The sequence below is a fragment of the Porites lutea genome, chromosome 14, assembly GCF_958299795.1.
Source record: "Porites lutea chromosome 14, jaPorLute2.1, whole genome shotgun sequence".
In the NCBI taxonomy this organism is placed as follows: domain Eukaryota; kingdom Metazoa; phylum Cnidaria; class Anthozoa; order Scleractinia; family Poritidae; genus Porites; species Porites lutea.
The window spans coordinates 14,861,684-14,886,958 of NC_133214.1; the positions used below are offsets into that span (position 1 = coordinate 14,861,684).

At 39.6% G+C, this 25,275-nt stretch overlaps 1 protein-coding gene across 4 annotated transcripts in view; it reads left to right on the top strand.

Annotated features, from left to right (window-relative positions):
* Positions 1–25,275, top strand: part of LOC140924487 (uncharacterized) — a 42,584-nt gene that overhangs the window by 2,936 nt on the left and 14,373 nt on the right. For 2 of the 4 annotated variants that reach the window (XM_073374508.1, XM_073374509.1), the window contains exons 2-21: positions 593–972; positions 1,338–1,430; positions 6,110–6,196; positions 6,549–6,640; positions 7,036–7,097; positions 7,523–7,553; positions 7,711–7,780; positions 9,278–9,364; positions 10,503–10,568; positions 12,318–12,395; positions 12,905–12,963; positions 13,823–13,940; positions 16,299–16,373; positions 17,672–17,881; positions 18,988–19,274; positions 20,542–20,832; positions 21,957–22,023; positions 23,098–23,181; positions 23,831–23,917; positions 24,424–24,483. In XM_073374508.1, the coding sequence (XP_073230609.1) occupies positions 655–972; positions 1,338–1,430; positions 6,110–6,196; positions 6,549–6,640; positions 7,036–7,097; positions 7,523–7,553; positions 7,711–7,780; positions 9,278–9,364; positions 10,503–10,568; positions 12,318–12,395; positions 12,905–12,963; positions 13,823–13,940; positions 16,299–16,373; positions 17,672–17,881; positions 18,988–19,274; positions 20,542–20,832; positions 21,957–22,023; positions 23,098–23,181; positions 23,831–23,917; positions 24,424–24,483 (2,322 nt within the window). In that variant the 5' untranslated portion in view covers positions 593–654. The remainder of the gene's footprint in view (positions 1–592; positions 973–1,337; positions 1,431–6,109; positions 6,197–6,548; positions 6,641–7,035; positions 7,098–7,522; positions 7,554–7,710; positions 7,781–9,277; positions 9,365–10,502; positions 10,569–12,317; positions 12,396–12,904; positions 12,964–13,822; positions 13,941–16,298; positions 16,374–17,671; positions 17,882–18,987; positions 19,275–20,541; positions 20,833–21,956; positions 22,024–23,097; positions 23,182–23,830; positions 23,918–24,423; positions 24,484–25,275) is intronic. The other 2 variants (XM_073374511.1, XM_073374510.1) reach the window with 2 other exon arrangements.

Genomic DNA, 25,275 nt, shown 5'->3' on the forward strand with positions numbered 1-25,275 from the left:
CAAAAGTTAGTTACCAGGGGCCACCAGGCTCTGCTACAATGTAGAGCACAGCCCTGAAAGTATAAATAACAAGGCAAATACAAAAGAAAGGTGCAAATGGACAAACTTGAAGAAGATTGAAACGGATTGCATTTGACGGTTTTGAAACCTTGTTGGCCTAATAATTTTCTTAAGTTCATTTTTGCTGTTTAGAATGATGGATGTAATGCGCGTAGGAGGCATATCTTGTTGATCAAGGAACTGTGACTTTGTCATTTACAAGTTCCGCTTCCGCTTTTCTAGTGAAAACCAGATTGTTGGAGTCCGAAGCAGAAGCAGGAGGATAATCTAATATAAAAACACGTTCCCACGCTTTGTGATTGGTTTAATTCTTCCACTTCTGCTTGCAACTCCAACAACCCAGTTTTCCCTTTATTGTAAATGAAGGAGTCGTAAGTGGAATCAGAAGAATCAGAAAGCTGTTTTCACTAGATCATAAAGATCTACGCTTTTGATTACGACTCCAACTCCACCAGCCTTTAGGAAGCATAGTTGGCACATGTAAACAAAATGAACTAAATAGCCATGACAAAGCCCCTTTAAATTTTTTCAGGACTGTCAGAAGAAATTAATTGCTAATGCTGTGCCAGAGTAAATGCAATTAACATTACATGGATGGCATCAAGCACTGGCCCTTGGGATGAAACTGATGACAGTGCGAGCTATGATGCCCCTGCTGCAACAACCCGTCCTCCAAGGAGAAGCACACTCAGAGTGAGTCATCTGCATCAGCCTTACCCCCGGCCCCCCTCGCCCTCTCGACATGCCAGCCGTGCAGTGTCTTCGAGGCCAAGGACGGGTGGCATGGTGGTTGACAAAGTGGAGGATCTTGCTGCATCTTTGCAGGCTACAACAGAAGTGTTGTCTACAGCAGATCGCATGCTGGAGCACTACAGAGACATAAATGTGGAGCAGGATGAGGAAATTGCAAAGGTGTGTCCAGTGAAATGTACAGAGGTTTTAACCTTGAAAAAGTGCTGTCACAGAAACCTGCAAAAAGTTTGTTAAAAGTTTTATTTTGTTCTGGAATTGCATAGTGTTTAGCAATTTGACTTAACAACAAGTACTGTGAAAAATATTCACAATCTTAAGTTGGTACGTACGACAGTTATTTGACAGGCAGGTGACAGGCAAACTTGAGAATAAAAGAGCACCCAGTAATGAGTATATACAGTGTAATAATGACTGCTCTTTGTCTTTGTCAAATCAAAAGTCAACATCTCTAGTTTGCAATCTGTAAGAAGAAAGACTAAAAATTTTTTCTTCGCTGAAATTTTGATGTTTTCTTTTATCCTAAGCTGCGTGCTGAACTTGAAAAATCTGCCAACATTCTGAGAAGAGAAAGGATTTCACGAAGAAGGCGTCTTCCTACCACTCCTCCGTCATCCCAGGTGAGAACAACTCATTTCTGTTTTTGATAAAATAAATGTTTCCCGTCATGTTTGGGACAATGAGTTGCCATCAGATGTTTAGAACAGATGTTTGAAACTGTTTTAAAAGAGTTTCACTGTGAGACAGAAACAGTTAGCACCTTTTCCTTTCTACATTGAAAGAAAGGGTGTTAGCTGAGTGATTTTTTCACACTCATCAATCAAGAGCTATGTAATACAGGGCTCCAAAAAAAGCCCCATCCGGTTGTCCAGGCAGCGTGCAAAAAAAGTCATGTCCCGTAGCCTGGGGCTAGTGGACTTTGCTATAGGGCTAGTGATTTTGGTTCTTAACTTGCCCGACGGGCAAGTGCTGTTTTTGGGGGAAATTCAAATTACAGAAGGATAATTGTAATCAATCCTGCTAATCAAAAGGGGTTTTGGGGCTAGTTGAAATGACTTGTGGGCTAGCACATGCTAGCTACGGCTTGCCCGAATGGCAGGCTGTAAAACTGACTTTCTTTGCACCCTGCCAGTCCAAGTCATCCTTCAACAAAATCATTACTAAGACAAGTGAGAAGTGGCCCTGGGTTAGAAAAATGTGAGAGCTGGGAATTCCCATTTTTTAGCCCTGGGATGTGGTCTATAGGAAGAGAGTTTAAAGAAATTAATATCAACGGATTTAGTCAGGCCTCTTAAGGTCAGGATCATTACAGAGTTGACAAAAGCACCAAACTTTGCACAGCGATAGCTTATTGCAGTACCATGAATATTAGAGGGGGTGCCCAATGCAAATATGCCACTGAAGCGTGCTAAACAGGATTTAATTATTGTAAATTTCACCTGCTGGGGGCCCTGTGGTGTTTTGATTGAAAATTGTTATTTAATACCTTAAATCACTTAGAAGGCTCTTCTCATGTTGTAAACAACAATTGCACTCGAACATCTGGCATTCCCATCCATTATTAGCTTATTGATTGTATAATTAAGTTGATTATCACTGTGCCCTTAAAGCAAGTCCACAGTCCGCCCACATTTTCATAAGTCATTTCTAAGATGGCCTCGTCTTTGCTTCATAACTTGCAAGTACTCAGCTTCTGGGGTTCTCTTCTCCTTCTCCAATGCATTTCAATTAGAGGAGGCCTTATTGTGTGGCTTAAGCTTTATTTATCAAGTATTACTTGTCATTGCATGTCACTTTAAGCTAAAGAAAGCGTATGGCATAGCGATTCACACACAAAATTTCAGAAAAAAGAAATTGTCAAAGAGTCTGTTGTATCACATATTATCGGGGATTTATGACAGCTGTTCATGAAGAGCAAATAACAAAATGACGGAACCCAACATAGTTCTTTCCTAAGGAGATAATTATTTTTTCAGCTTAACATAGGCCTGGATGCCTTTCAGTCTCTCTTTATCTGCTGGACGCATGTGCATGTTTTGAAAGAGAAGCAAGTATCGTGACTCTAGTCATATCATTTAAAATTCCTGCAGTTTGTCTAAGCTTTACAAAGCAAAAACAAACAAAAAAGAATCTGGTCTCATAAACGAAAAAAAAGAAACAAGTTAGCCCAAGCTTCAAAAAACAGCACAGTTTATCATGAAGCCTCTACATTTGGCACCGAAGCACTCAGTGTCCAAAATTAATTACAGCTTATCAAGTCGTAAAAGTGAGACTCAAGTGGTACAAGATTGACTCAAATGATAAATGGTGAATGGTTTAACTGCTGAATCTGTAGAAAGGGGGCCGGGCTAACTTTTAGGGCCTGTTTACATGGAGGAGGGAGACCCCAGGTAGGCATGGTAACCTTCTTAGGTGGGGTAACCCGCCTGTCCATATAATCTCTCATTTTAATTTGATCACGTTTACATGTTAGGTGGGGTGACCCTTCAAGGTGGGTAGCCCGGTCTGCCTCACCGGGTAACCCTCTCAGCTGAGGTCAAATTTTGCCATGTCAACGTTTCAAGGTGAGGTAACTCAGGCTAGTCGGAGTCGGATTCGTGATACATCAAATTCGCGCAAAATTCACTTTGGCGCCCGGTGGCTTCACATAATTATTAAAGGTAACAATAGAAAGCCACAACACTGAGGGTTGCAGCAAGAGCAGCAAGTGAGCGTAGACATGGTTTGCCAGCATTTTTCTTGTTTACGTGCTTAGCGACCATTCAATGATCTTGAGAAAGTGCACCTCAGGATGGCGGGGTTGTAAAATTGCATGTAAAGGATTTTTTTACCTCACCTAAGCAGGCTACCTCACTTACCTGGGGTCCTCCACCTTTATGTTAACAGGCCTTAAGTCTCAGGAACCGTGAAAATGGTAATAAATGGTATACCTAACCCGCGCCTAGCTGTGATACTACTTCCATCTTCAAAAATGTCAGCATAGCAGCCAAAGGAGCCATTATATCGGTGTAACACGAATATTAGTTCGCGGTTGTTTCACGGGTCTCGTTTTGTGACTTTTTTTGTGTTCGTTTTTGTCACCATCTCTAAATTTCAATCATGCTCAAAACACCCCTACTAACAAAATATTTCGTAAAGGTCTTTAGAATGATATTCAGCAATAAAAACAAGGTGTGACCAGGAGCCGATTTCTATGCTCCTGGTGTGGCAACATAGGCATAATTGAATGCAAAGTTTTGCAGTATGTAATCTGTCAGAAACTTGGCTGTTTGAGTGGTCAAAGTTGGGGCTGATGGGCTTCTTTATCATGACCACTCCCTTATTATAAGGGAACAGGCCATAATTATTGTTGACCCTTGCTTTTTTTATGTTTTCTGTAATTTTCCACAGCATTATTCTGTGAAAAGTTGGTAACTGAATTGCTCTTGAGGAATTCATGATTGTAACATTTCATAACCACGGGGTATTTGCCTAATTGCATCAAACAAATTACATTCATTTTCATAAATGATGCATCATTGATTGGCTAAAAGAGGCCTTGTTCCTGTAACTTTCAGCTCTTCTGAAGTTTGGTTGTTTGTAAATTGTAACGCACGCGACAACCTTCCTTTTTTTTGAAAGATCGTATAGACCTACCATTAACACTCTGGTGCGAGGGCTCTAAAGTGAATGAGCTCCTTACAGGTGTCTAGGCATGCAGGGACCTCATACTCTTCTTTTTAAATGCAAACGTGTAAAAAATAAAGAGTGTTAAAAATTCCTGGAGAGGCATGTTTTACAACCTCGTCCCCAGGGCTCAATAAAAAGGTAGAAAAAGGTAAAGTGACCATATTTTACGTCAATAACTCGTGAAAGTAATGATAACTGATAAGCTTGAGGTCGACGGGGCGCTTCTTTTACCCCCTCTCTCCATTAATGCTCTGTTTTTAGGGTATTTAAAGCTGGTCAAAGCTACATAGAAAGGAGAGAAATTGAAATAAGGATGTGTTGACACCGGGGATCGAACTCAGGACCTCGCGCACCGAAGGCTGCGCACTAACCAACTGTGCCACCCTTGCTCCTTCTTTTCCCCCTGAGGACAAGGTTGACATGTTTTAATCATTATCTCAAGGACCGGGTTACCAACGAAGCAAATTATAATCTAATCTTAGCTGCACAATTATAAAGTAGGCGCGTAGACAGTTACGGTTCATGAGCTCGTTCATGTGGCATGTCAAAATTTAACGATTCTATCGTTAGGATGTGATAAATTTGGGTTTTATGTTATTGTGTGACATCTGTGAAAGCTGGCTTTGTGATCTGTTTAAATTGATATGTAACGATATTATCACTGGCAAGTCTTAGCGGTGATACTGATAGCCGCACAGTGAACATGGCCACACTTATCGTGTGGAGACTGGGCACTAGTCAGTATTATGTACATGTAAAATTATTTTGAATAGTGTAACAACAACTAAACATTACGAAATTAAAAACTTAAAAATTTGAAGCAAATGTTTTTTAGCCAAATCAAACAAGAAGAGTACTCACCACAGGGTACCCAATCTCCTATTATAGGTGAAAGTTAACCCCCCCTTTTTTCTGTAATTAGGACCATTTGTAACGGGCACCCCCTCCAGTATTAATCGGCATGTGCTAAGGAAGCTCTGTGCCAAATTTGACACTTTTGTCACGTCTGTAACGACCTGGCCTATATTTTGCACTAAGAGACCTGACTAATTGCCACCCACTAAAAGATATAATTCCTGTCGAGAAGACGTATGTACATAATCTTAGGAAAAAAGGCTACGTACGCCCAAAAATTAATACAGAGCGTTTTATGAACACCTTTGTAAATAGGTTGATTTTTAAGCTCCATTTATTGTAATGATACACTTTTTTAATATATACATATAACTTAGATATTTATCATAGTTTTTATCTTCTCTTATTGTAACATAAGATATGTAGTTTTATCTTTTGGTGAAATAAAGACTCATTATTATTATTATTATTTAGTATAGAACCTGGAAATGGTGTCATGATGGCACAATTTGGCAGTTTCCTTGTGTTTAACACGCAAGAACACATTTATCAAAATCAACAGGCAGACATAAATGTACAGTGTAGTTTCTGAAACACCAAGGGAAAAATTACATGTAACGAGATCTGAAATCATCCAATGAAATATCTTTTTATGACCAAAGGACTGGTGTAATTTGCCTGACAATAGGGCATTGGTTCTAACTAAAAAAATGGCTTGAAAGGAATTTGTCAACTGAAATGTTTATGTTGCTCTAATTATTGCAAACTGTGGTAGTCTGTGTCTGAAGATGAGCATGCAAGACCTGTGCGAAAAAGTCAAAGGGGATCTGCTGTTCGGTTTGATGATGATGTTCGATCTGATGTAAGTTTGATCAGTTTGTGACTTAAATATTTTGTTTTAAATTTGTTTAATGAGTTACAAGCAATGTACATGTGCAAGGTAGAGAGTCTATGAATTCAAAAAAATCTATAACAACCCTACAGAGTAGTTTTCAAAGAGGATATTTCCAATAATTGGTTTTTCTATTTAATACTTATGTTAAAATTTTTTGCGTTTTAAGATAAAAAGTATTCAACTTTGGTAAAAATGGATAAACTGTTCTTTAGCCTGTCTGTACAAAAAAGATAAAATTAATGCACAAAATAGCACTTAAGGACCAGGGTTGTTCTCAGGATGTTTAGAGGTTGAATTTTGTTATGATCCATTTTTTAAGGTTGAGCATCTTCGGCAAGCTGTGAGAAACCTAAAAAGTGAACAGAATCGCTTGACAGGAGAGCTTGAAAGAGAAAGAGAGGAACGTACAAGGTAAGTTAGTCCTTGTTTTAGCAGGAGGCTTTGTTTCAAGAAAGGTTATGGTACACTGTAGGTGGCAATGTTTTTGACTGTTTGGACCAGTTGACTGTATTAAACGTTAATTAGAAATGATGAAAAGGCACAAAACATTAAAATTATTATTTAAATGAAACTTTGGAAAAGTATAAAGTTGTGTTTAAATTGTTCAGAAAGTTTTGCTTAAAAAACGTTTTGGCATTTTTCTAGTAATTAGGGCAATAATAGATTCTTGTTTTCAAACTGGAGGAGGGAGTTGCAGGGATGGCTAGGACCCAGCGTTGAACAACTAGATAAAATTAACGTGTTTTTTAGATGATTTTCCTTTTCTGTAGCATATTTTAATGTTGAATTTTTTTTTTGCTGAACAGACTTGATGGTGATACTTGGGGTGTACCCAGACATGACCAGGGAGCTCCAATTGGACTCCCAGGTGCGTAAAATGTTAACGTTCACTTCTTTTTTAGTCACTAACTATGAACTGAATGCTATACTTGTCTCATAGTTAACTCCTGCACAATTTTTTCAAATTAAAACACCTACTAAGATTGATTGTTATCCATTTGGAAGGTGCTTATGATAAAAAACTGTCTTTCTGATTAAGGTCACCTTTTGTTCTGAAGTCTCTTTGACAGATTACTGATAAAACATGTTGCTTGGCTTATGAAAAGGGGACTGAGAACTCTCTTATTCTCCCTTTGGTTCCAGTATTGTTTAAATACACTGTACCTAAACTTACACGTATAATCAGACATTTGTATGCTTGTTTAGCTATAAAACAGAGGCAGAGGCAGTCAAGTAAAGAAATGATCTGGTGTCTTAAGCACCTACTTAAATACAATTTTGTCTTATTTACAGGGGTTAGTGTCAGAGCTGGTTTAGAAGAGAGGTACTTGAACTTTTATTAAACTTTAATACATGAGCTGCATTTGCAGAATGAGGCCAAAAAGGATTATTATTAATAATATTATAACCTGGTATTTTTTGCATTATTCTTTAAATTATGCTGTGTTTATAAGTATTCCTTTTGATTCTTCTTTCACTAGAGAAAGACTTCTTAATGAGCTTCGTGAAACAGAGGAAGCTAGCAGACGCCAGGCTGAAGTTCTTGTGAAGGTTAGTTTGGTTAAAATTTCGAGGCTGCTGCTGCTGTAGGCATGATAGTGGTGAAAGAAAGGTTTGTCTTGGGAATATAAGTGCGTACAATGGTAAATGATAAATGGGTTCGGTCGGTCTTAAAATGTCCTGGCAGGGGTGATAGGCTCCTGGTCCTGGAATTACTCAGGAGGTCCCTGAAATGTCCTTGAATTCAAGGGTGCAAAATAAAATAATTTGAGGTGTTAACCACAAAAGGTATCAGAAAATGCTTGCATGTCATTCTACAAGCAAATGACCAGAAGTTGTACGCACATGTATAATTTCCATGCCCTTGTGCATTTCACATGGATTTTTCTCGTACAGAGCTGTGAAATTTTATGGCATTGTGTTGTGTGCCTTGAGAATTTCCAAAAAGGATAAACTTTATTTCTCATATTATGTTTCACCTTTGGTGTAAGTAATTTACCAGTCTGAGTAGCTGCTCTGCATTTGTTAAGTCATAAATTTGCTTAAACTTTGTAGGAACGTACAGTACCGCTTGAGAGACGATAGTCTCGTCTCCAGAGATGATAATCCTGGGGCGGATCCAGGAATTTTTAATTGGGGGTGGGGTGGGGGGGGGTCCAAACTTTGGTTCAGATAGGACTGTTGTACTTTTTGGTGGCAAATTGCTTCTCCCTCACACCCCCCACACCCCATCCCACCAGTCGCGGTTGCACATTATAATTCCTTGGCCTCTTACCGTGTACTGCTTTGCGATCAGAGGCGAACAGATCATAGTAGGGTACCCAAAAACAATTACATTTTTTAATATCCTGGGAATTTAGTGGCAAATGTAACACGCGTTTCATTAAAAAATCTGCCAGTTAAAAAGTGTTATACGATCCTGTTGATGTATGAATTTCAGTCTCAAACACAACCTTGTTCCCACGGTTCTCTCCTACCTGCCCTATGGGTATGAGAAAACCCTGGGAATGAGGTTGTCTCAAACAAGGGTCAGGTCTGATAGGGGACAGGGAGGGGGGAGGTCCGGAACTCCTGGATCCGCCATTCGACCACCACTGCAATCCCGTCTTGGGGGGGAAAAGTCTCGTTTCTCGAGATGAGAGTCTCGTCTCGCGAGACGGTTGAAATACTGTAAGTATCAAGCGTCTTCAGAATGTTAACAGACTCGGCCTACACAGCATCAGCATGAAGCCAATGGAGTATGGTCGTTTCTCTACAAGTCGTTTCGCTGCAAAGTTGTAAAGTCGTTTTGCTAACTTAACTTGTTATTACCCGTTTATGTAGTTCATTCTAAACTGTTTTAAGCTGTTTAATACAACAAGTTGGTTGCAGCGAATCAACTTTATGATGCTGCGAAACGACTTCATTATGCAGCAGAACGTCTTTGTGGCGAAACAACCGTAATTCAAGCCAATTGCTCCCTTCCCACTTCCCTTCCCATGACCTGGATGTATGTTAATTAGGACATTACTATTGGAGCGAAACATCACACAGACTATAACCTTGCAGGGGCTGGATGCAGAGCGTGATGTTCTACGTGAAAGTCAAAGATTAGCTTCAGAAAGAGATCGGGAACTTGAGTCATTAAGGCAGCAGGTAAGGTTTACCTCTCAATGGTTTTGGCAAAATAAAAAGTACAGTCTTAGAAGCCAAGGGTAGGAGTAAATTACATTTCGTTCATCATCTACTTAATAATAGTTGGTTAAGGAATGCATTTTTTGAAAACATTTAAGAGCTCAGATCAGCGTGCAAAGAAAGTAGTGTCCGATATCCCGGAGCCAGTGGATTTTGCTATCGGCTAGTGAATTCTGTTATTAACTTTCCCGATGGGCAAGTGAAGTTTTTTGAGGAATTCAAATTACAGAAGAACTGTGAAATCAATCTGCTCATCAAAACGTTTTTGGGGCTAGTTGAAATGATGTTTGGGCTAGTAAATGTTAGCTTCAGCTTGCCCTAATGGCAAGCTGTAAAAATGATTTTCTTTGCACCCTGTCAGATACTTGTAATTCACATTGATGACTCCATACAAATCCTTCTAAATTTGCCCTGATTCATAACTTTGAGAACCGAGTCAAATTTAGTGGGATTTGTGTGGAGTCATTAGAGCATAACTTGACTGATATCTTGGAGACAATTTGCCCTGTAATGCTAGTTTTTGGCAAGTAGGCCTTTCGGATGCTATTCTTTTACAACACCCGACAAATCCCATAGTTTCACAAATATAATAATTCATGTCGTCCACTCTATTTTAAACATAAATTGGTTAGTACCCCACAGGTAACCCAGGCTCTGTGATAGTACCACAGGACGGTTACTGTATAATTACAGTGTTTGCATGGGGTAAAAATAAGGTCCTAAAATTTGTAGGATTACGCGGAAAAAAGTTGTGTTGGAAAGGGAGCATGACGGCCGAGATGCCATCTCGTGCCTCCTACCTTATGTATTATGATATTGTATGGAGGGTGAATTTGAGCAAATTATGACGAAAATTCGTGTGAGCATTAAGAACAATAACAACTTACTGCATATTAAGTTGCACTGACCATTATTTAGTCTTCCCTACAACTTTTAGGAACTTATTTTTACCCCATACAAAAACTGTAATTTTACTGGAACCGTATTGTGGTAATAACACAGAGACTGGGTTACCTGTGGTACCCGTCATTTCCAGGGGCTTGTTGATGGGTTGGGCTCCTTGGGAATGAGGTCTGGTGACCTCCTCATGTTTTTACAGTTGCAGGCCAATCAAAAAACCCAACAAGATGAAATCGAAAACAGACTTAAAGAAATACAACAAGAGGTAAACATGAACGACCAATATCTATTCTGTGAAATTTTGTTTTTCCAAGCCAAGGAAATGTCTAGAGTGGCATCTCAAAGTTAAGTGCTATGCTTAGTGTTACTGACGAATATCGCATTTCCCCTTCCAGCAAGAGGCGTTCCCGCCACCCGTAATATCAATATGTAGATTTTCAAAGAGTCAATGAAGCGAGGCACTCGGCTTCTTCGCTTTCTTTAACGTTCAAAATTTAAACAAGGAGTGAATTGGACAATAAACAGTCAAGTGGCAAAAAATTGGTTCATATTTTCTGTCAGCAGTGAATCCTAAATTGAGTTTTATCTAGTCTTTGTTAGCCTGCAGAACAGGCACTATTTTTTTTCGCGTTTTTCATGCGAGCAAAGGCAAGCGCGAAGCGAACAAGGAGTAGCAGACACCATCGCGCTTGTCTGACGCTCCTCGCTCGCTTCGCGTTTGCCTTTGCTCGCCTAAAAAACGCGAAAAAATAACGTCTGTTCTGCAGGCTAAGTCTTTTTCGAGTTAAAGCTGGTTTCCACACAAATACGATGGCTGCGATTGCTTAAAGGCAAACTAGAAAAGAAAGTTAAAAAGGCAAGGATCGCTGAAATAAACTTCTGTTCTGATTAAACCATGATTGCTACTATTGATCAGATCGCTGGCGAAAAGGTCAGCGACCGGAAAGCAGCTATCACACTCTATACATAGTTACTTACAGTTACTTGAAATTACATTACATTTTAAAGTTCAGATATAACGCGCACTCTGATTGGTTGAAAAAGCGTGCTTTATGAGAGTATAAAACACGGAACTAAAGCGGTCGCGCCATCTGCAAATGGTTTGTTTTGAAAATTAGAAAGTAGTGCGTGGGGAATTTAACAGATTCTTTATCATAAAACAAATGAAGAAGCTAAGCTTTGACTGTGCTCTGTTCTGTTGTAAGGGACTTAGGAAGCGGCTACAGCACTCAAAAGGTAGAGGGAAACACTCGACTACTTGACGTGCCTTCCCATACACCTCTTTGTGCTCTAGCCTCTTCCTGCGTGCTTTACTACAGAACAGAGCGCAGTCAAGGCTTCTTTATTTGTTAATTACATCACATTGCATAACGTTACTTTACTGAATATTGTTAGGTGATTATTACCCTTAAAGTCTTAGTTGTAATCGACATCTAAACATTAATTCTCTTTGTATGAACAATGCAAAATTTAAGCAGTAAGTTTGTGAGAATTAAGGAAGTGATTGCCTGATCTGAAGACACATTATTTTAATACCTGATAATAAGAAAGTGTGCCGTATCTTGACGATATAACTTAAAGTTTAAAACAGTACCCTGTACTCATGCATCATTTTTCACTATCGATCCACAACTTTTCACCGTCCATCAATCCATTTTCTTCTCCATCTTATCACTTGCCTTGTTTAATCATATACTGCTAATCAGTTGTTTCGCTACAAAGTCTGCCTCCTTTTCATGTATGCGCTTCGTGTTGCGAACAAAGGCGAGCGAGAAACGCAAGTAATAGAGACATTTTGTTAATTTAAACTATGAAATCTGTGGTTATCGCTCGTTCTATATAAAAATTTAGCCGCATTGTTTGTGTATGAAGAGGTGAAGTATCATCTCATTATATCTACTTAAAACAGTAGCGAATCTACTGACTGCAGGTAGCGAAATGACTTTGTAGCAAAACGACTGGTAACCCCTGGCATTGTCACTATGGAACTATATTTATTGTGTGCGATTATCAGATGAGAGCAGAGCGAGAATCGTGGGAGAAGAAACAGAGAGAAGTCGGTCAACTCGCCACCGAGTTACAAAATGTCCGGGTAACTAAACGTTCCTCATACGTACTAACGCATTCTTTTCTTCTGCAATAACGTGCTTGTTGAGCCATTTAAGTGTTCAAAACTAATATTTTAAATATGCCCACAACATACTCACTTAGGGAAGAATGAAAAACTTAATTTGCCTGTGGGCGAGTTAACCATGATAACCGTTAATCTAAACATGGTAATCTTGATTAAAAAGTTTACCCTCAGTATGAATTAATACAACCTAACTTTAAATTAACACCCATTTTAACATTGCGGAGCTTTCTTGTTCATAATTTTATTAATCACTGACAATCTGAAATATAACTACCTGCTAACTCCGTTGTTAAGCAAACTTATCTAGACTAATCTTGCAAATAACAGTCAGGCTACTTTGCACTACATGTTATTATGAATAGATTTAAAAACTTTTCTAACCTCTTCTATAACGCAATCCAAAAAGCGTCATTCCTCCAAGCTATAGTTGTTACTTTGAAAATTAAAGTGATTGTTTATCTTTTTAGAATTTAATAGGTGAAGCAAATGAAACTAAACTACGGGAAGAAATCCGCTCTGTTGCCAGGTACGCTTTCCTTCCATTTTTAGAACAAAAATACTTCAGCAAAAGTCTGATTTTTTGCTTCATTTAAAGGCCGGATTTCATTTACTGTTAAGTGAAAATATGGGCTAGGATGTCGAAAGTATGGGTCGATGTAAAATTTTTCTCAAAATAATGAATTTCTTTTTGCTGAAAATACTTTACACCCTAGCAAACTTATTTTGGCTAAGGCAATTCTGAGTTTTCAAAGCTTTAGGGCCAGTTTTTAAACGGAGTTTAGCCAGTGTTTAACAAAACCGCGTTGTAAGCCATTTTCAGTTTGGCGAACGCTTTTATGTCAACACCATTTATCGTGAATAGTTTCATTGAAGCATATAGAGTAGACTAGAAAAGCATTTATCTTCTTAAAATAACCCACTAAGGAAGAGATCTGGAGGTGACTCCGTTTAAATAACCGACCCTCAGAGTTTAGTAAACTAACCACGTATTGGTAATTTTTTCAACTTTGCATATTGAATGTGACAACCTTAGCCTTGAAGTTCTATGCTTCGCTTGCATGTTACGCTTGTTTGACACCTCATCTGTTCTTCGCCATGTTTGCATGTATGCTGGCCGAAATACAGATTCGTGCGTTCCTCGCATGTGAAACCCGTCAATATAAGCGAGGGTGTCATATACAGGACTATCATATATGTAGGATTTATTTTTAACTTTTTAGATTTTTTCTGGGTCGGGCTTATACTATAGGCTCGAAACAGCGTACAGGATTGAGTGACTGTCAATGAGAAACATGACCCTGAAACAACACACAGAAGAAGCGCAAATACGTTGTAATGTATGCGGGGTTGTAATAAATGGAAGTTGTTTCTTTCTTTTTTTTCAGTGAGCTGGATTCTGAACGGCGAGCGCTTGAGGAAAGTGAACGAGAAAAGAGATTACTTGCTTCACGCGTAGAGGATTTGTCAGGGAGACTGGAACTATCTGAAAGAGAACGCAGGGAGGTATGTCAAGTGATTAACGACTAAACTGGAAACGTACCTGTCCAGTGGACGTTTGAAGGATGTTACGCGCTCTCCCGATCGCAAAATGATAAAACTTCTAACATTTGATATCTTGTTTTAGCCACCACGACGACATTCGCGCGAAAACTCGTAGTAGAATGACGACGGCTACCACGTTTTCCCGCCAAAATGACGCTGGCTTACAAGCGTGCTTTACTTAGTATTGAGAAAATCTCGTACTCGTAGTCGTACTCGTCTTAGAATCTAAAGCTCTCTAGTATTGTGCCCATTGGCACTGGGAAAATCGTTCAAACAAGGCCGCGCTGGGAAAATACAGTCGGAGGTTAGGGCAGGGGCTTCAACTCGGGACCTCCGCAGCACTCGCTGTCGGCCTTCCCCGTCATAAGGGTGGTGCGTTAGTTCGGGCTCCTGTTCTGTACAGATTACCATAACGCGGGTGAAAAATCTTACGCCTGATGAGACCGATCGGCAAGTAAGGATTTTTGACATAAAAGTAGTGCTTTTTTTATATTGTAAGCGGATAAGTGTGCTGTGTTGAGCGTTGAAGTCTTCGTTTTGTGTGTGAGTTTCGGCAGACTGATTTAACTTTAACTTTATTTGATTTACCACAAAATGCACTAAGGATAAAACAAGACAGTTACACAAAACCAAATGAAAGTGGCGAGGAAGCCCAAAAAGAAACCATGAGGCTTATAGACATTGGGCTCCCTCAGAGTAAAAATAAAGTTAACAGTAACAGTAAGGCCAGGATCGAAAGTAAAATACAATGAAGGTAACTATAAATTAACTAATTACATAGACTGAGTTGACAAAATATAAGGTATGGTACATGTAACAATAAGTATAAAAATAATATCAGACATGTGAAGAAATATAACTATTTACTACAAGATTTATAACTAATAATTCATATATAATTTTTTTTTCAATTTCGTTTTGAATAAGTGGAGAGAATTAGATTCTTTAATATCATTTCCTATAGAGTTATAATAAGTAGGTCCTTGGAAACTGTCAGAAAATTTACGAAGGTTTGTTCTACAAAAGGGAAGGTGAAAATCGTTCGCGTGTCTAGTGGCATAGCTATGGACTTGTTTGTTTAAAGAAAAATAATTGTTGAACTTTGAAGGCAAAAGAGAATGGTTAAGAGAAAACATAATTTTACCCGATTCTAGTTGTCTAATATCGGAAAGTTTTAGTAGCTCTAATTCTTTGAAAATAGGGTCTGAATGAGAATCGAAAGTTGATTTAGAAATAATTCTGATAACTCGCTTTTGCAAAGAGACAAGACGGCGAAGATTGGTTTTGTACGTAGATCCCCAGACAATAATACAATAATGAAGATAAGGATAAACTAAACAATAATAAAGAGTTTTCAGACACGGTTTAGGTAGAAAAAATCTTGCTCTATTAATGACACCTATTGATTTCGAGATTTTACGAGCTACTTGAGAAATGTGCGCTTTCCAAGACAGATGTTCATCAAGGACTACACCGAGGAAGACCGTTTCCTTAACCTGTTCGATTCTCTGTTCATTTATGCATATTTGCATTGGAAAATGATACCTTTTCTGTCTAGGCTTAAATAACATAAAGTTTGTTTTCTTCAGGTTTAAGGAGAGTTTGTTTGCCTTAAACCAAGTGGATAATTTATTAAGTTCGGAATTGAGTGAGGCTGCCAGGTAGACAGGATCTTTATGGGACATAAAGAAATTAGTATCATCAGCGAAAAAAATCAGCTCGACGAGCGTCGATACGTTATTTAAATCATTGATATAGAGCAAGAAAAACAAGGGGCCCAAAATGGATCCCTGGGGGACACCACAGCAGATAGTTTGAGGAGAGGAGCATTGACCGTTAAACCGAACGAATTGCAACCTGTTGGAGAGGTAGCTTCTAACCCAGTCCAGAGCCACGCCACGTATACCATAGTGTTCGAGTTTGTCAAGCAGAATATTATGATCGACGGTATCAAAGGCCTTAGAAAGATCAAGGAAAACGCCAACGGCATATTCATTGCGATCAAGAGCAAGGGAGATTTTTTCATATAGGTCAATCAGTGCTAACGAAGTTGAATGATTTTTCCTGAAGCCAAATTGATTATCACATAGAATTTCTAGTTTACTTAAATAATTATACAGACTGATATTGAGTTTAAAATTATGGTTGTCATTAAATAGTGAAGGAGGGCTTAATATGACGTGTGACGCTATACAACAAATTTCATGGCCCTTTGATCGCGTCGACTGGGTTTCACTGTACGTTTAAAGTTTAAAAAAGAGTAGTTCGTAATCCATGCAATGACTGTTATGCGAATTTGCGTCTTTGTGAAACTCCCAGGTCATGGCTGAATTAGATGCCGCAACAAAGAGGCTGGACCAAAGTGAAGGTGGAAAAAATGCTCTTGTGGACCAGGTAAACATGGTTGAACAGCTGCACTGTAACAATGAATATTTTGGCTCTGTTTCACTGGGTGTGAAATAGTTGTCATGTGTGACCAATTGCACCCGTGTCAACCTATCTATAAACTGTCTGCTCGTATTTAAGTCATCAGAGGTCACTCTCCATCTTTACTGATTACGTTGGATGCTACAGTAGAGGTCTTCCCGCTCATCAGCGGTTAGAAACGTAAAGAGCAAAATACTGAAAGAGAAAAAAAGTGGGGCACCTAGGGTACTGCCAGCATATATATAACCCTGCAAGTTAGTTTGAAGTCAACCGAAGCCATTTCATTCTCTGATCTTTCATGCTCATCTGGTAGTTTGGCATTGTAAAAATGACAGTATATGTCTTGTATATGTCCTGGGGCTTCCCTAAAAACGGTAATTCTATGGATCTTTTTTGCTTGCTGTTATTTTTTATTACCGTTTATTTTTTAAGAAAACTATCATGGAGTAAAACAAGCACAGTGGCACTTACTCACACCGATACCTATATGAATGCCAAAGCTATTACAGCAAGATTTTGTTCTGTAGAATGTTTTCCTTTTGATAAGACGGTCATTGAAATAACTGTAGAATTCAATACCTTGCTTTCAAGCTGTATGTTTGAAAGAGCTGACTCGGATACGTGGAAACGCAGATAGGAGGAGTGACTGCGCACCGAATTTATTCGATTGAACGCCGCAGCGTATATTAAATTTTTAGTGTTTCCAATGCGTTTATTTCAGAGTCACTTTTCTTAAAAAACTGTACGATAATTCATTTTTCGACATCATGTAAAACAGAAAGGTGTTTAAATTGTGATTATTTCGCTTTTTTTTTTTTTTGCTGTGGTCGAATTGTAATTGTCCGGATGATGTAGTTCACTGAGTTGTACTGAGTTCTTTTTCTTTTTCTTTTTCCATTTGATTGGGTGCGGCGTTTATTCGAGGGCAGTGTAGTAATAATGGTAACTTTATTTCCATTTGCGGCCTTTGATCAAGTAAATACGATATCCAGATGTCCGCGTATCCTCCTTCCTTTAGGGTTTGCTTCAAAGTGGCAGGGTCCCCTGCAGTTAAGCTCAATCGTTTTCCAAAAGCATTAACTTCAAAGTAAATTGAAGGCCCGTTAACCTGGGGTCATACTGCTCACGTGTGTTGTTAGCCCTCAAGCAAACTCTCCCCGGGTTCCCAGGGGTACGAGGGTCTGGGAGAGCGCCTCGGAGAGCTTGCTCGCAGGCTATATGTATATGGCCGGACACTTACGTAACGTTTTTAATCTACTCTTAAGGCAGAACAACTACGTCAACAGTTTTCACGCGCCGAAAACGAAAAAAATGAGATGACTAGAAAATTTGAAGAAGCACAAAGTAAATTAGAAGAAAATGAAGCAGCTCGGAAACGACTTCAGGGACGATTGGAGAGTCTGAGCCGACAGATGGAAGAAGGACAAGGGGATCGTGAGCGGCTAGTGGAACAACTTGAAAACCTTAGGGGACAGGTGAGAGAATCATTTGCAACTTTAGTAACGAGAAGGAAACTGGGCCGAGTTAACTTTTACAAAGACGTCTGGGACTGTTTCTGGGGACAGAGAAAATAAATTGGCGAATAGCTGACCGGTGCGTCCCTAGTAACGATCCCAGAAATCCTTGCGAACGCTAACTCGACCCATTCCTTCTCATTTCTAAAGTGCAGGCATTCCAGACCTCCTCATGATTTTTTCTATTTATCCTATATTTTGTCAGGATTCTATAAAGAGTCTATATCTCAAGAAATCGTCCTATTTTTCCTATAAATAGGATATCTGCATTTTGCATCGTGAAGCAATTTTGTTGTGAATTTACAAAATCGAAATTCTTTGTCAGTAAAAATAGTATTTTTTTAATTTTGTAATTTTTTTTTTCTATAAAGAGCCTATATTTTGGCAGAAAGTTCAGTCCTATATTTTGAACTTGAATAGCCTATTTTTCCTATCGGATTTTCCAAAAAGTGGCTGGGATGCTTGAAAGTGGTGAATTGTGGTTAAAAACTTGAAAACGTTGGGGATAGTAACTGATTGCAGATTCACATTCGCATAAAAGCCACCCTATGCCTCTTGATGGATAAGTTATGGGAGAAAAAATTTTGTCCGATAAGGCATAGGGTGAATTGATAGAGGAAATTTGTCCGCGCCGCTGAAGCGAAGGATTGTTGGGAAACTTGCTTGCCCGTTGTTGGGTAGACTTGCGAGAAGGGAGCCAATTTGTTTGCAAGGGCGTATAAAAGGCCAAGAGAATTTCCCTGGGAACCGTATAGGGCCGGTAGAGGGCCTTACAAGGGAGCACGCAGTTATCTAGTTGATTAAATCGTCTTGCGGAGGCTTTTACGCGAATGAGAATAGGTGAGAGGTTCATTGTAGTTAACAACTTGAAAACCTTAGGGGACATGTCAGAGGTTCATTGCAGTTAGCGACTTGAAAACCTTAGGGGACTAGTGAGAGGCTCATCGTAGTTAACAACCTGAAAACCTTAGGGGACAGGTGAGAGGTTCATTTTACTTAACAACTTGAAACCCTTAGGGCATAGGTGAGAGGCTATTGTGGTTAACAGCTGGAAACCTTATTTTCAGGTTGCAAAATCTGAGCGAGAAAAAGATGAGATAATGCAGCAGGTAACAAGACTAACTCGGAACGCCGCTCAAAGACGTCAATCATTCGGTCCAACCGCTTCGTCTCAGTTCAGGAGAAGCCTGGGGCGAACTGAGGGGCCTGGAGGCGACTTCGCGTCTGAAATGAGAAGGAACCTGGACCGATTTGAGATGGAGCAGGATCTGGATCGTAGGCACATGGGCGAGTCATTTTACGATGGACTGCCTGGCAGAAACTTCAGGGGAGGGGATGGTGGCGGTGGGGACAGGTAAGTTATTGTTATCAGGCAAATAGCTAGGAGCCCATAACCGGAAGAGAGCTACTCCCATACTAGACCTACGTTACGGCACTTTCATGAACGGTTTATTTTTAGAAAGCACTTTTTCCCGTGAAAATGGAAGCTCGGCTCTTTCTATGTGCTCATTAGTAGTGTGATAGGAGGGCAAAGCTAAGAATTTTCTAGAGGTAAGCACTGAATCGATTAAATTTGCGATTGTGAATAATTACAATGAGGTAGCTCTTTCTTTTGTGTAGGATCGTGTTCTGTAAGCAACAGTTATTGCCTTTGCTTCTGGCAAAATCAGCACTTTTTTTATTTGGAAGCAGTTAAATTAGAGTGACGTAGGCGAAGATATTTCCTTCAGCGATCGCTTTTTTGTCTTCTGTTTATTCTATTTTGTTTTTGGTTTTTTTAAATTTCGACATTTTTCTAGGCACGCACGTGCATAGTAGCGTAAACGTCCTCAGTGATGTGAAAGAGAAAATTTATTTCGTTAAAGCGTCAAAGACTACCCTTAGGCTTGGCTGACTGGTTTGTGGGACTTAAACGATATTCTCAATTCGCGCCAAATTGTTGTAAAAATAAATTGTCTGTCAAAACACCGTGACCCAACTACATTCATTCTCCGGGCTATGAGCTTAAGGCGTTTCAGAAAGAAGGGAGTGTTAAAAACAATTAAGCTACAAGATTTGTTAACAGTCGACAAGGACGATAGAATATTTACATGCAATTGATCTCAAAAAACCTTTACTCTGGCGCCCTGTTCATGACCCATGTATCCTGTGTAAGTTCGCCTGTATTTTTAACTATAGGCCATTTCCTAGTTTCAAAAACTCTCACTTTCAAAACGAGACTAGGTGCGAAACCGAGTTTTATCAGCATGAAAATGGAAAAATCATATATATATCAGTAGGTTCGCACTTAACCTCGCTTAGAAACAGGGGGTTGGGCCAACTCGGAAATCGCATATTAAGCTGCGAGGCTACACCCGAAAGAGCTTCGCTAGTTTGTTAGTCCACGTGATGGTACTGCTAAAGAGCTTTCATGTGATTGGCTACACCATAGCATTTCATCCACAGACTTAAAAGTTAGGACTGTATACTGAATAGATAGTACTATTTGAACGTACTGCTGAAAGAGGTTTCCTTTGAATGGCTACACCATACGATTTCCTCCACAGAAACAAAAGTTCAAATTTCATTACACCACAAAAGACGGATTGTATGCACTGATATAGAGTTGCTTTTCTTTGTAGAATTGAACTTCTAAACAGTTTGGAAGCGCTGCACCAAGACATGGATCGAAAGGACGAGCAGCAGGAGCGGTTACTCAGCCAGATGAGAGATTTACTGTCCAAGTATGAAGAGAGCGAGGAACAAAAGAAACGATTCGCGACCGAGCTGGAGACTGTTACCAAGAAACTCAAGGAGGCTACGAAAGATGTGCAAGAACTTGAAGGACAGCTAGAAGACAAAGAGAATCAGCTGAGAGAGAGTGATAAGAAAAGAGCTGAGCTGAGGAACAAAGCTGTTCAGTCCATTAAAGAGTAGGTTCCTTGTGGTTTTGACAGACTCTAATATGTACTAATGGTCTAATGGTCTGTGGCATCCCTACAAGTTTGGGCGGGTCATTTTAAACCTAGACTTAGGCCGCTTACCATTTGTCAGAACTGACCGGCCAGACCAGTCCAGTCCCAATGAGAATTCCAACGTTAAACAGCCAGCAAGATTAGTCTATTTCTAAATAGTATGCGCGGCAGAATCGGATTGTACTTTCAGGGGTTTCGGTAGGGAGCAAATTTAAGCAACGACGTTGACAACGTAAGGGAAAAAGTCGCTCCAAAAACAGAATTTGCGTCCTTTCAAATTTTATCGCTTTTATTTGGACGCGCTCTATATTTTAAATGTAGGCGATTTTTCCTGGAGTTGAATTCTTAAGGACGTGGTGCGCGTGCAGAGCTCTCGTCATGGGTGCTTAAGCTCCCTAATAAGCGCCGACGTCACGTCCGACGAAACGCGTTGTCTACTTTGCTCAGGGAAGTCGGCTACTTTTTTCTAGAAAGAAGAAAAAAACTAGTTTGATTGATGTCCGAAACAGAAAAATATATCATCAGGTCTGAATGAAAACGTAAATATGATGTGTTTTCATAAAGGCCCACTGCTTTTATGTTATGCTTTAGTTATGTGAACGCTATATTTCAGTCAATTTTTTACAGGTTTCTTACAGTTGGTTACTCCATTCAAACCTGCTGGCTACTTCAGTTTTTATTGAAACCCCTGACTTTCAATAAGGGTTCTATTAGCTTTGAAAGCAGTGATTCAGATGAAGTTCCAAGTGAAAGGGAAACTTCCCACCTACCCCTCCCTAAGCCAGCATTAACACTTAAATCTCACGTAGGGCAAAATGTTGACTTAGGGGAGGGGTAGGTTGGCAGTTTCCCAGAAACGTATAAGGATCCGAAATCTCTTGGAATCTGGTACCTCCACCCCTAAACTCATTTTTATTGCTCAGTAAACTCAAGGTAATAGGAATGCTATTGAAGGTTGTGATCGGTCAAATCTAAAAACGCCTGCAAAAACATATTACAAAGAAGTCTGTACGGGCTTCAAAACCGTTGAGCTTTATTGACTATGGTGTAACTGTTACTCGTAATGTTTTCTATATTCCTAGATATCGTACAAAATGCAAGAGACTGGAACGAGAAGCTGAACAGGGGCTTCAAGTACATGAACCAGTGGTTGGTACAAGTGTTTGTCTGTTTGTTTGGTTGGTGGTGTGTTTTTTTTTTCGAGGGTACACGATCTCTTCTGCCACGTTCTCCAACTCCTTTCCTCCTCCAGTATACTTTTAACAGCGCTTGATGTTTAAAACGTTGTTGCCTTTTACAAAGAGTATATAATTATAGCAACTTGTTGGTTCAAATTGTACATAACACCTGTTTAATTTGCTCGCGAGATGCAGATAATTAAGGGTGTGGCTTTGATCAGTGTCAGTGTTCAGTGTACTCGCTCATGTCTTGTGACTTCCCTAAGCCTGTCAATAGCTTGCATGATATTTTCATGTACTTAATAGAGACCTTTAGATTCGCGTATTCTCAACATATAGACTCCCCAGAAAGCTTTATTTTACCATTTTTTGACTAGAAAAGCTAGCACTGTTATCTTTAGTGAAGGAAGTTACGTCCTCTTCCGATCGCAAAATGATAAACTTCTTACATTTAATAACTTGTTTCCAACACTTCAGTTTTCTCGCTAAGACTCGTAGTAGAGAGACGACGGCTACCAAGTTTCCCCGCCAAAATGACGCTGACTCTCGAACTCGTTGTCGTACTCGTCCTAGAATCTATAGGTCTCTAATATCTATTTCAGTTTCATCGCATTGGGTTGTTAATTAAGTCAAAAGTAGCGTTAAAAAGAGAGACATGAATAGACCGATCACTCAGTTACGCTGCCTTTGAGTGCCACTATTCATAACAATCATAACATATTAATGTTATTAATTTATGCCTTGTTGGTTCTTTTAATTATAAAGTATCTCTGCTTTCACAAATACAGTCGAGCCTCCACTAACGGCCACTTTTTTTGGCGGACAGTCCATACATTGACTCTTGTTTCAACCCCTCTACAGTGGCCTCTTTCTCATGTCTCCAACGTCGACGTTGTGGAGAGCGTCAACTGTACAGCGAGTCATTTATTAATGAATTCTCGTTATAACCCACACTCAAGCCACTAATTGTTCTTTACCGAGTCAGTCTTGTCAATCCTCGATCCTCTCACGTGAGACTTGTCTCATATTCGGTTTTTCATTACAGAGGGAAATGAAAGAAATAAAAGAGTTACGCTCTAAAGTGGCCAAACTAGTGTCCAAACTCCAAGAGGAAGCAGAGCATCGACAGGTGAGTGCAGGGGAATGGGACTAGTCTTTGAGAGACAAGCTCAGTGGGAGCTAGTGACCTAAGAGACAATGTGAAACTGTATCCTCCACTTAGCAAAATATTAAAACTTCGTTTTCTTGATTTTCATGTGATATTGTTAAAGGCTAGGAAATACATACTTAGGTCAGATAAAGAGATTCTGCAGAGTAAACTCAAGAAATTCTTGGGGAATAAACTACAGTATTACAACGATGAAAGCGGACTACAACTCATCAAATCTTATGTCACCACCAACGTACTGTACCGAAATGTTTTTCTTATCGAGTTTGTTGTCTCTTTAATTTATATAATTCTCTCCTTCCATCATTTTTTTTTCAAATCTTGTTTCAAGACAATAAATCAACTTGATTTATTATCATGAAACAAGACCATCGGTCCTCGGTGAACTACTCTTCGAAAGAACTGTTACTTAAAAGTCAAAATACGTTACAAGCCTCGTGTTTTCCCTCGCTGTTGCTCACGTTTTTTTTAACCTTCATCAACCTCGGCCTGGTCACTACTAACTGAACAGACAAACGATATTTTTTTTTTCGTGCGACCAAATAAACTAATTTTTTGTTGCTTGTAGAATGTCTAAATCTGGACGTATTGTTTCCATTTTTATCTTCAGAATTACGAGGAACGTATTTTGGAAGCGAGACATCAGGAAAGAGCCACAAAGGAGGAAGCAGCCTCACTATATGCTCAACTACAACAAGTATGTTGACATCGCCATGGTTTCCTTTTACAATTTCTCTTAATATATTTGATTGGCTTGCTTTACAATTAAACCTTCCTCATTATTAAGTCAGTTTTAAGGTGGATATGAGCCTCCCCAAGTCTCAAAGTTTTCTTCCCATTTTTTTTTTTGTCAAACAAATGTGTGTTTGCCTTACACTTCTGTTAAGGCGAGGGTTACTGTACTATATGTTGCGTCTTCGAAACGCGAAAAAACTGACTGCGTGCGAGAGACGCGACAAGTCAAGCGAGATTTCGCGTAGCTTCCTCTTCCGCGCGTGCTTGGATGTTTCCTTTCTAGAGGGGCTGTCACTAAGATTTCAAGTTGCCGGGTAAATACAACAACTATGAAAGCAGCCGGGGGCCACGTTCTTAGTAGCGGAGGGAAATCCCCGGCCCCCGCTTCTTAATGACAGCCCTGTTTCTAACCCGTATATCTTAAAAAAGAGAGAGAGAGAGTAACGGTTGAACATTCATCTGTTACAGGAACGAGACGCTCATACGAATGCTTTGAGGGAGCTTGAGGAACAGATCCAGGCCCTCACGGTTGGTTCCTTTTTGCTACTCAACACCATATTACTTTGTAAAGAGCTGAGCATTGAAATACTTAGTTGGGGCGAGAGATGTCAAAATGGTGAGCGGGTTAGGGTTGAGACATTCGGATCTTGGTTCTCCTCCTAACATTCGCGTTGTTAGTCATCAATAAAACAAAGGGAATGTTACCATAACTCAGGGTATGAGATCCTTATTACCATTTTGGAAATTCTAGCTCTAAATAGACCTTTCCCGCATTCCTGTAAACAAAGGCGTCAAGTCGAGGCTCGGGTGGAGAAAATACAGTGGTTTGTATGAAATTGTCCACCCGGGCCTCGACCTCATTTCTTTATGTTTGCTCACTGGAGCGTAATGCGGGAAAAGGTCTATTTCTACAAAAAATTACTAACAATTTGAGAAGCTATATCAAACACTCGACTCAGTTTTCTTTTCAGATATGCAGACACCTCGAAAACCTTTTTGATAGAATCGGCTGCACCCTCCCCCCTTTTTTTCTTTTTTCTATGCGATGACTGGACATCAGGCTCCAAATGTTCAAAAGCTGAATATCACTATCCACCGGATAAATCACTATCCAGTGAAAAGTATTAGAGAAAACCAATTGCGCTTTCCAGTGGATAGTGATTTATCCTGTGGATAGCGTTATCCACCTTTTGAACAACTGGGGCCAGAAGAAACACTCCCTGTCGTTCTTGGTCTTATTACAGCAAATCTTTTTGCTACATACCAACTTTCTTCCCACGCTCAGAGGTTAAATTGAGTACGGGAAAACGTTATGCTTGG